Here is a 12,163-nt window from a genome sequence, read left to right as displayed (position 1 = left end):
CCAAAATGAAATTTATTTTTTTTAAAAAGTGCAATTTTAACAATTTATGCCATTATTTGGCCTCAGCTTCTCATTTTCACATGTTCATTACAACTTACAGATCATAGTGGATCTACAAATACACAAAACATTTAATAACAGACAGAATATTGGTACAATTACTCTTAATTCTCTCAAGACATTTCAGGTTGTTCATATTTGTTCAGGTTTTTCACATTTTTTGTAAAAGGCTAGTTTGTAAATGTTAACATTTTTGTGTAATTTTACTTTTTTTTTTACACTAAAACAAAGAGAAAAAAATGTGGTTTTCATTATTTATAGGTTATTATGATAGTATTTTGCTGGTCTGACCCACTTTATATGGAATTGACCTAAAATTATTTTGACATCCTTGATTGTTAATATCTTCAGTATAATTTTTGTGTTTCACTAATTCATCCCGCGGGCCGGACCGGACCCATTAGTGGGCCGGTTTTGGCCCCCAGGCCGCATGTTTGATACCCCTGTTTTATGGCATCAACTTCCAGTGACAACTAATACATAACTGAACATATGGTGTATATGGTCAATAATAAGGTAAACCTAAAACAATGAACTCACCCAAAGGTTTAACTGTGTTCAATATTTTTTTTCCTCAATGACCTCAACAGCCTCCAAAAGCATGTAATGATCTAAAATGTTGAATAACTTCTGAATCAATAACTCTATCAATACCTGTACATAATTCAGATAAAATGCAGTTTGTCATCTTTTCATGGTCATCAGATATGACCCATTTGGATATTCAGAGGCTCCCTAGTGAACATTTAATCATATACAGTTAATGGTATATATTGCTGAAAGCATCATTTTTTTCTTCAGTTTTCTCTACTGTGATACAATAATTTTGGAATTTATTCTGAGCTTTTATGGTTTATGGCAGTTTTTCAACCTTGGGGTCAGGACCCCACTTGGGGTCACCTGAAATTCAAATTGGGTCGCCTGAAATTTCTATTAACTGATAAAAATTTAAAAAAATAAAAACTTACTAATAAAAAATATATGGTGAGTACATAAAAGACATGACAAAGTGAAGCTGAAACTGAAGCACTGTGGTACTGTTTATCTTTCAAATGTTCATTGTGGTCCGTTTCAGATGCTGCAGCTCTTTCATAATTCATAGTTTAAGTTCTTGTTCGTTCAGTATTAATTGTCAGCCTTGTAAATCCAAGCTGGACTGACTGTACATATCCTGACCAAGGAAATAAAATTCTCATTATGTGCAGTAATCTACACCTGGCTTTTCTGCCTCCGTCCATAATAATATACATTATATAGACTAAATGTTTTCTAAAGTTATAACATTAATTTGCAACATAGTATAGCAAACTAGTACATGATGAAAAACAAATTAATTTTAGCAAAAAAATGTCTCAGTTTTTAATGTCTGGGGTTGCCACAAATTTGTGATGTTAAAATGAGTTCATGAGCCAAATTAGGTTGGGAACCACTGGTTTATGGTTATAAATCATTAATGAAAATTAATGTGGAAGTCTCTACAAAGAAAGTTCTGTGTCCTTAAGGGTTAAGTTGCTGAAAGGGCCTTAGTGTGTATCAATTTAGATGCACTTTCCCACTACACATAATTTAAATGACTGCACTTAAAGTATAGCACTAGGATTCTGTAGTAAAGTGGTTGTAGACACTCATTTTTGTGCTCAGTTAATAATGTATTTTACTAAAAATGTTGCTTTTTCTTCAGTTTTCTCTGTGCCCATTGTAATAACCTTTGAATTTATTCCAATCATCATGATCAGTAAATTGAAATAGGGAAATACTTTCTTTTTACCAGAAAGTGCAGAGAATAAAATAATAAATTGCAATCAATCAATGGAAAGATTAAATGGAGGAGAGAAAATCATCTCGAATTCACCACGGAATTGTTCTAGGTCTTTAAGTGTTCAGGTATTTAAATATAGTTTTTATTAAAAATGATATGACTATTATATATATATAAGTATAAAATTATGGAGATGTTTTGTGAACCACGATGATAAAATTGAGAAAACTCATAATTTTCTTAAATAAATATGACTTACAAAGCCATCAGCCATTACACGTATTGCAGAAATCTGGCAGAACACATTAAATATTTGCTTTACAAATGTAATAAATAAAGATAGATAGATAGATAGATAGATAGATAGATAGATAGATAGATAGATAGATAGATAGATAGATAGATAGATAGATAGATAGATAGATAGATAGATAGATAGATAGATAGATAGATAGATAGATAGATAGAAAAAAAAAACCAAACAAAAACAACCATAAAGATGGATTAATCAAATCACTCAGTAATATAATTTTTTTTCTCCAACTTTTTGCAAATCCAGGCCGTACAGACCACAGATATGGGGAGGTTTTCTGGGATTCAAATACAGGCTCAGCTCTTCAGCACCTTCATGTGGACTAACAGTGAACTTGTTGGGATGAATATTCCTTCAGCTGTACCTACAAGTGTACATGTGATACCCTATAATCACCACTGGAAAAACATTCTTTACTCAGCATGAGCACTTACTGAAACATGAAAAAACCCAAGTACAGGTGAAAACTGCATGAAGCCAAATGCTACCTAAACCTTAAGTCATAATTTGTCACTATTGTCAGAAAAATTCACTAAATGTATGTGAAGTGAAAGTAGTTATTGTGCAGTAAAATGGTCTCTGTCGATGTTTTATTAAAGATGATGATTTATATAGGATGTCTTTGGATTAATTTCACCTCTGCATGAATGTGTATGTAGCATTTTACTGATAGACATGTATAAAGTAGAGATTATCTGAGCAATTTTATTATATTTAATATATTGGGTGGTTTAATCTATAGAAACGCATCATATTCTATATGATAATCACATTTGTAGCATCACTATCCTGTGAGAACCACACACCTGTAAAAAGTATATTTTTCATGAGCTCAGAGAACAGACCCGTTTTGAGGAGTTCATTTTGCTTAAGGAAAAGGAACAATAAACGATCCTTCTGTTTCTCACATTCAGAAACACATTTGGAGATCTGTAGTTTTCAGCAGACAGGAGGGGGATGAAAAAGTCAGAGAAGTAACTAAAGCTGTCAAATGTAGTGGAGTAAAAAGTTAAACATTTACCCCTGAGTATAAGTATAAAATAGTATAAAATGGATATATCTGAGTAAAGTGCATTACTTTACTTTAACTTTACATTACTTTAACCTTTTAGACTACTGGTAATAATATTAGACAGCCTTTGTCCATTTATAACTTACTATAGGAAAGCAGTGAAAACAATTCACCAAAAACTATTATTGCAGGCTATTGCATTGGCTTGTGCAAACAAAAGGCTTACAACAGTCACATTACATTGCAATGACTTGTTATTGCTAATCCTGCAGATTTACTGTATTTTTTACAATAAGATGTTCTTAAAATGAGTGGGGATTAAGTATTGATAATCAGGTGGAAGTATTGAAATGTTTGCTATACTGATAATTTAAAGGCAATACTGAACAGAGTTTTTTGTAGACGCTGATTTAGGTAAAGTGTTTCAGTCCTGGCAGTAAAAGAATCTGAGGCCCAGTTTCCTTTGGCCCAGGGCCTTGGGATCTGGTGGCCCAGTTCTTCTCACCTCCAGGCCAGCCAAATCTGGTGTAATCCTGCCTGTTTACGCTCAAGACAATGAACACAAATAGACCCTGTTTAGTGTTTGTAATTTTGAAGTATGTCTGTCAGTCAAGACGATCTTAACACTTTCACAAATATCCTGAAAACACAAAACAATGACTAGTGCTGTTTATTTTTCTGGATTTTTTTTTAATCAATGTCAGAGTGAAATTGCTTAGAAAACAGTGCAATACTAAAAAAAAAAAGAGAGAATGACAGAAAACTTGAGCATATTTACTTAAAAATCCAGGTTGTCAAACATCACTGAAATATTGTTATAGAAATGATATACATACTAAATCCAAGTTTACTTTAAAAATGACCTTAAAATATGCTTTGTCTATGATGAACACACAGTATTGATGCATGCCTCACTTACACATCCACAAATTCAGCTCACAGTTCATAAGTCAGCTAAAGACAGTTTAGAAGTAGTCAAAGACTGAAAATATCCTTCAATTTGCAGCAATAGTCTGGTTTTACCAATTTATGTCTAACATTGTCTGAAGCTTGTGTCTACAGCAAAATGACTGAGGACACAAAAACATGAAATTTGACCTTTAAAAACACTCTTTTCAGTATGCTCAAAAAGATTATTTATTCTTAATAATATTATCTTTCAATTTACCTTCTCAAAAAAACTGATCCTTTTTTTGAGGGTTGTTCAGTCCTTAGAGCAAATATCGAGTGACTCCACTGAATAAAACCACAGTGGTGTATAAAAACAGGCACAGAACATACATAAAATCCCTTCAAAGCAGAGTTCTTCTCGAACAAGTGGAACTCTGATTTATATAAAAGTTAACGCATCTGTACCATCTATGGTTACATGATTAAAAACAGGTCAACTGTCCCATTGAACTGGCTTAGATAGATTTCCCTGAAATGTGATATCTGTAAACAGCAAAGAGGTAAGGAGGAGCTTGGAATTACAAGGTTATGTACCTCAGGCCTGCACAATAAGGAGGAAAAATATGTCATGCGTGATTAGAACACATCTTGTGCCACATAATTGTACAGCTTGACTAGCTGGAGCTTTATCTGATCAGGGAAATGGTGTGAATGCATGAACGGACCATTTATAAAGGGCTCAGATTGGTCAGATGTTCATATGGTGAGTGTAGTGGCATGCAAATAAAATGTTTTTTCTTATTCCTCACTGTCATTCCTCACTATCATTTCCTGTCATTTCCTTTCTAGGATCAATTCTCATATCAAAAGATCAATATTTAAATGTAGTAACTTCATCATGACAGTAGAAAGTAACTACTTCATCGCTTTGAGATCTAGGCTAAATAGTAAAAAGATGATGAGGAATATTTCTCCTTCCATGTCACACATATAGTGACTATGACACAGAAAAATGAATCTAGGCTTCAGTGAAATAAGCAGTGGAATAAACGTCACCATCAGTAGCTTTCAGCTCAGGGTGAGATTTGTGCCCCTGCATTAGATCACATCCATCTGCCACTTCTATTATTCTGAAACCCGTCATGATTAAATGGCTGTTCAATTGCTAATAATCTGTATGTTTTAATGCATAACAGAGTTAAGACGGACCTTTAATCATCAGTGTCATTTGTTTTGATTGACAGCTGACAGATATATTAAAATATAGGTATTGACTCATTTTTGTATTTATTTCATTGTGTATTTCACTGCCATTTATTTCAAAGGGCCAGCATTCTACTTCAGAGAGCCAGCATACTGTCTCCAGTTTCTTTAGTATAAAGTATCACCATCAGTGATAACTAGCTTGAGTTTCACTTGGTATTGGAGAGGAGATCAGTGGTATCACATGATTAACTGAGGCTGTCTTTTGCTTTGTGTTTATCATGCATGATCATATAACAACGAAAACATATCTGTCAGCATAATGTAAATTTTTATCAACAGGTTCATCATTTCTTAGTCTCAATTTATGCATCTAGTTAAAGTTGCCAGTGGTGTAAAAAAAAAAAAAAAAAAAAAAATCAAATGTGAACTCAGTGATCATAATGAAATGTAGGAATCTATAATTGGCAGCCTGATAAATAATGCCATATATGGTGTATGGCATTATTTATGACATGATCAGTTTAACATAAACCTTATAATGCCAAACCTATGAAATATGACAGCAATTCTTCATCACTTTACTCTCCCAAAAAACTGTCAACTGAGGTTTCAAGCATATTTTCAGTGAGAAATTGTAAATGAAAATAACAGTTCCCAATAACCCTTTTGTGATCCCACATACGCACATAGAAGCCCGTCGCCTCACACAAAGCCTGGCTACACTGGCATCTTATGATGTACAGACATCAAGGAGAAAAATACATCTCTTTGGTCAGCATTGACACAATGCATGGGATTTGTTTCTTTGCATGGAAGCCTGGTGAGTTGGAGATAGACTCAAACTCTACTGCCACCTTGTGGTTAACACGTGTCATGATGTGCAGAATCTCCAATTCTTTCCCATATTTGCTGATCATGTCACACACAGACTGGATGAACCAGGACCCAGTCATTGTGTTCCTCCAGGAGTAGTAACCTGTAGATAAATGGGTAAAACATCAGAATAAGGGGCTTAAATATGACATATCACAAGGAGACAGAAATTATGCGACTGTGTGCACGAGTATCAACCTGGAGCTGTGGAGTAGGCATAGAGAAAGTCGGCTTCCACAGGGATCTTGGTAGTCTCGTCATCTACACTGTCTGTTTCAATACCTGCATCCAGATCTGTACCTCTGCAAGCCTACTCACAAACAGAAAAAAGAAAAACTCTGATGACTGCATGTTTTAGTTGGTTCAGAAAAGAAAATGATTCTCTGACAAACCTGGATGAAGAACAGTTTAGGTTTTCCCGCCAGAGATTTGCAGCGATCGCCTCGAAAAAGTGATGTGAGGTTTTTAAGCTCTATTGAGCCATCTGTTCCAAAGAAAACACCTTCATCTCCATGACTTAACAAAACACAGACGAAAGAGGCTGAGCAGCTGTGATCCTCCTTGGAAACTGGAAAAAAAAAAGGTCAAAGCCTTATTATATGTTTCTGACAGATGTTGATAAAGTGTAAAAGCAACAGCTGAAAGGAGTTTGTTTCTGAAGAGATTTTGGGTAAATTTTTAGGTATGTTCATCTTACTTACCAGCTGTTAAAACCTGCCTCATCTGTTCAACTGTCTGGTCGTTGTAAACCTTCACTTTATAACCCAGCTTTGCAAAGACTTTCATGGAGTTGGCTGCATCCACGTCTGTGCCATTTCGCTGATTCATGCCTATGAAACAAAACAAAGAGACCTGTTACTCTGAGAAAACAACAAAAAGAGTACTACAGTCTTCTTTTAAAGTGACATAGTGTTTTGGATCCCTCACATTAAAGTTTATGATCACTGCATAGAGTAAGGAGGTGGTATAAAGGGTAGGGCTTATTGTGTAATGGTGCTGGGTAATGATAGAAAAACATCTATTTGCTTGAAATTTGCATGAAAGCAGCACAGTCAAACATGGAGGACAGAGACTGAGTCAGTGGAACACAGAGCATAACAGGACTGGCCAGGACAAAAAACACAGGGAGTCTTTTGTCACATGAATGTGGTTTAGGAAAGAAAAGTCTGAAATGCACCAGAAAATGTGACTTTTCACATTGTACCACAGAGAAGAAACCACTCACAACTTTAACCATGTACACAAGAATCATGTTCAACAATATGACTGGTATTTTCCTGTTTACAACTACAACTGAAAAGTGTTTCCTTTTATATTTTAATCATAAATAGAGATTTCCAACCTTATTAAGCTGGAGACCAAAAAGAAAAATCTTGTATTTCCTTGGGACCAAAGTTTGTCACGAATTTCTATAGGCCTACATTTTCACTGAGTCTTCCACTGTCAAAACATTGTCTGTCTTTGAAAAGTTTAAATGTTTAAAATGAGAAAATTTATCAAGTATGAATAAATGTCCATATAGATCAAAATGTAATAAACAGCTGTTTCCATGTTGTCACTTTATATAAACTATTTATTTGTTGATTTTACAGAAAATGTGCTTTATCATGACTATGCATCATTGCATGTTGTTGTAGAGACGTTAAACTGATTTACAGTATTTTCACTAAATCATATTGGATTATTTTTATGGCTTGTTTCAGCCGAGGTATACATACACTGACAAACCAGATCTCAAACAGGAAAGTTTACTCCTTAGTTGATCTTGTTGATCCAAATTTTGATGACAACTGAGTTAAATCTACTGAGCATATATTTATAGGAATTGGCATCTCTTGTCACTTGAAGAGCTGGAAACAATGAAATGAATTTTCCCACACAGGCCAATCCCATGTGGGCCTAGCTACTGATGTACTTTGTCCATTACAGTGCAAAGTACATCAGTGGTTTAGGCCCAACATCACATGAAATCATGTGGTTGAGCAGTTATCTGTACTCTATACGCTGCTAGACAGGTTTGTCATGATGCCAAAAATTTTAAAAATGCACCCAAGAGAGATGTAATCTCTGCAAACAGACAGAAGACACATCTGTTACAATGGCTGGAATCAGTTTTGGTGTGCCATTTTGTTAGATGTTAATCAAGATTCACCAAAGTGCAACTAGCTCAGTGGCTCAGGAAGTGTTTGTATTAACAGTGTAGCCTTACAGGGCAAAGGGAAGATTTTCTGACACCATCTCATTAATTCATATGCTAGATGGACTACAAGATAAATAACGTGGTCTAAATATTCAGTGTGTCAATGTAAGTTTGAAAAAGCCTGATACATATGTTGGTATGCTACATCTTCACACATACACAGAGGTGAACATAGGCAGAAGCAATATCCTGTTTGTCTTCAATGTGAGAAAAGGAAGAGCAGGCACTGACAGCTTTTCATCATACAATGATATATTTCACTTCAGTTATACAAGAACTAAGATCAGTGTAACGTTTCATATCTGCAATAACCAGAGACATCAGGTACAGACACTCCTCCTACCCCAAAATAATCAACAACCAAAAGACAAGTGCCGTTACAGTGATGGCTTCCTTTCTTAGTCATATCTCAAGCAAGCAAGAACTGACTTTCACATGCACAATCTAGCCTACATCAAATTTAAAAGAGGAACTTATCAAACCATCGTGACACATGTCAAATCATGCTTCAAGTCATGCATAGACCTGAACTAACATATGAGCCGCTGCATAGGGAGCTGCTGACATGGAAAATGTAATTAAATGCAACAGTGCACACACAAAAAGAATGTAGCTAACATAAAAAAATCTGGAGGAGCAACAAGCTTAAATATGGCTGAATCACTTTATTATTATTCAACAAAATCATCCATTCTGAAAGCATAGGAGAATCTTGTGTAACTGGGAACTGGATATGCTACTGCTGGGACCGCACAAGAAAATCTAGTAGTACTACAGTCGAAGCCCTAATAAAAGTTTCAACAGTGCTCATTTTAACCAAGCGACTGAAAAGGTGATCATTAAACATGGCACAGCTCCAGCCTGCCTTAGAGCAATAAGTGTCATAACACAACGGGGGTTCCAAGTAATTATTAATGTTATGATCATGCATGTTTAACTTCAGATTAGACACATTACGTAAATAGATGTGCTATTTGCTTATTACAGTATAAAATCAGGGGTGTCAAACACACGATGATCCACATGCCAAAACCGGCCCACCAAATGATCCAATCCGGCCAATGGGATGACTTTGTGAAATGTAACAATTACATTGATATTAACAATCAACTAAAATCAAACTCATTTTAGTTCAGCACATCACAATTCAATCTCAAATGGATTGTTACAGTAAAATACAATTATATTAACCTACACATAATGACAACTCCAAATTTTCTCTTTGTTTTACTGTTTGACTGATTGAATGAATGAGTGATTGATTTCCAAACAGGCAATGAAATTTAACATATATGTGAACAAGTAAAACATAAATAATAATACAAAAATCAACAATCAAGACAATCTTAGAAAGAACACCACAATAGTTTAATTTACATGCCTGAAAAGGGGTAGGAAGAAGTGCAATTTATTTAATCCAGCCCCTTCTCCATAAAATATTAACCCTTTCATGCATGAATTATGAGAACCAGAGTCAAGATTTTTTTTTTCCTGAGTGGTTTTGTTCCTCTTTAGGCATGACAAAAACAAAACAAAACAATGTGATAGACTTGTTTTTAATGAACCAATTCTTCATGGAGTTACAGAAATGTCCACTCAGCTGGATGCCATGTGTTTAATTTTTGAAGCAAAGAAACGTGTATTTAAAACACAATATCAGAAAGTGATAAATTGTGTGAAAACTATGCAATAAAAACATTTTTAATGCAGCTAATCTGATGTTTTCTCTCACATTTTATCATATTCTAATACTACTTATTACTCACTTCACGGAGATAATGTACCCCGCCCCCCAAAAAAAAAAAAAAAAAAAGTTTTGTGAAAGAAAATTTAATTACAGTCTAATAACATTTAGCAATCGAATATACACTCAAAGCATGTTACTGCAGATCAGGTTTATCGAGTTACAGTAATGGTATGAATTGCAGTGTATGAGACGGTGCATAAGCATTCACCGTGTTGGGTGATATGCAACTAAAACAACAAAACCCATAATAGCGGTCCACTGTAGTGACCACTATGCATGAAAGAGTTAATAATATATATTTATCTCCCTCTTCCTTCTACACTACTCTTTTATATTTATTCACACACACACACACACACACACACACACATTCATATACATGTACATACGTTTACACACATCATACAAGTACACATACACATACCCATATAATCCTTTACCTATGCATTTCTTAATTGGCAGAGTATAAATAAGTAATAAATAACTAAAACAAAGAAATATATACATAAACAACAGTGAACATATGGTGACAATTAATAACCCTCATCCTTATATCCCTATATGTAAAAATTATGCACAAATGTTTACATTTACAAACTATCTTTTCACAAAAAAAAAAAAAAAAAAAAAAAAAAAATATATATATATATATATATATATATATATATATATATATATATATATAAGTAACCCTAACAAATATGAAATGTCTTCAGAGAAGTAAATGCAATGGTAACAATATGCCTGTTACTAATTGTTTTGTATTTCTGTCAATCCACTGCGATCGGTGAGTTGTAATACACACGTGTAAATGAAAAGCTGAGGCATAATATTGTTAAATTTGCACTTATTTTAATTTCAGGTTGTTCATGTTATTCAGATGTTTTATGATGGATCTTCTGTACATGCAGATATTTTTATGGTGTAATTTTACTTTTCTCACTGTTATTATTATACTGGTCTGGCCCACTTGAGATCACATTGTGGCCCCTGAACCTAAATGAGTGGGACACCTCTGGTCTAAATGACAGAGACAGGATGTTGGGTCTCAGTGGTCACATACAGATGACATGAATGTTTTAATGCCCACCTGTTCTCCTGTCAAAATTCTTGTTGTTGATGATGATGCACTGGCCGATGCTGGGGAAATTCAGGCTGTATCTGAAGCTGTGGGAACCGGGCTTTGCATCCACTTCCACGGGAGCAGAGGCAGGCGTGGAGCCCTCTGACCTGAAGGACAACAAACAACAAACCAAGAACCGGCTAAGAACGAGCAGATGCGGAGTCAGTGGAACATAAGTAGCATCCTAGCCTGCATGTGAGCTTTGTTTACTATGATATAAAAACATCCTGAGTTAAAAGCTTACGGAAATAGAAGCAACAGATGCATAAAAGGTGCTAGTGAAAAGGCCGAGCGTCAGCATTTATCTCCTCTTTGTGAGACAACAATAAAACACCGTGGTTAAACATCTCTAGCTACAGTAAACGTGACTCACCGTAGTCCATCGCCTCGTTTTGCATCGGTGCAGTCGTCTCCGGGACCATTTACCGACATGTTTAGAATCCAGCTAGGTAACCGCAAAGCACACACTGGACTCACACACCCTGTATGATAAACAGCACACCCAAAGCGACAAAGAACTAGTGCTGAAGCAGAGGACGTGCAGCTAGCTATGAGTGGCTAGTAAACAAAGATGCTGATGTCATGCGACCGGGGACGCGCTCACTTTACTCACCCGCCCCTCCCGTTTAGTGGGCGGTGATAAGAACCACGGACACACACATACGGACAAACACTTCCCTAAAATGTATTTTAAAGCACGCAACGAAAGCGAAATAAAAACTACACTGTATTTTTTTGTTTGTTTGTTTGTTTGTATTTTAAGTAAAAAAAAAATAAAATAAATAAAAACGGTGTGCTAGTGTTGTTTCCATGGTAACCACCAGTATTAACTGCTGCTGTACATAAAAAGGAACAAAAAAGTACTACAGTTCTGACATAAAATGTTTTCATTATAATTATTTTACATTTACACACATATAGGCCTGCCTTTCTGCATTTATCTTCATATAGACACCAGCATCCAAAAGCAGCTACTGAT

The 12,163-nt window shown here is 35.1% G+C and overlaps 1 protein-coding gene across 1 annotated transcript; it reads right to left on the bottom strand.

The window, feature by feature from the left end:
• Positions 1 to 4,331: 4,331 nt before the first annotated feature.
• casp3a (caspase 3, apoptosis-related cysteine peptidase a) lies at positions 4,332 to 11,764 on the bottom strand. The gene is made up of 6 exons (XM_030144648.1): positions 11,558 to 11,764; positions 11,152 to 11,291; positions 6,816 to 6,944; positions 6,507 to 6,682; positions 6,313 to 6,424; positions 4,332 to 6,217 (listed from the first exon to the last, which is right to left on the bottom strand). Exons 1-6 carry the CDS (start codon positions 11,614 to 11,616, stop codon positions 5,988 to 5,990), a joined length of 846 nt encoding a protein of 281 aa, XP_030000508.1. The 5' UTR covers positions 11,617 to 11,764; the 3' UTR covers positions 4,332 to 5,987.
• Positions 11,765 to 12,163: the final 399 nt, after the last annotated feature.

The sequence above is a fragment of the Sphaeramia orbicularis genome, chromosome 1 (genome assembly GCF_902148855.1).
Source record: "Sphaeramia orbicularis chromosome 1, fSphaOr1.1, whole genome shotgun sequence".
Lineage (NCBI taxonomy): Eukaryota > Metazoa > Chordata > Actinopteri > Kurtiformes > Apogonidae > Sphaeramia > Sphaeramia orbicularis.
Note: the sequence above shows the minus strand (reverse complement) of the source record. Positions and strands in the feature narration are given on the sequence as shown.

Excerpts from the sequence above, each read along its gene's own strand:
- casp3a (XM_030144648.1), bottom strand. The coding sequence starts at position 11,616 with ATGTCGGTAAATGGTCCCGGAGACGACTGCACCGATGCAAAACGAGGC. Across the intron at positions 6,945-11,151 it reads GAATTTTGACAGGAGAACAG|GCATGAATCAGCGAAATGGC; the intron begins GTGGGCATTAAA and ends TTTGTTTCATAG. Across the intron at positions 6,683-6,815 it reads GAGGCAGGTTTTAACAGCTG|TTTCCAAGGAGGATCACAGC; the intron begins GTAAGTAAGATG and ends TTTTTTTTCCAG.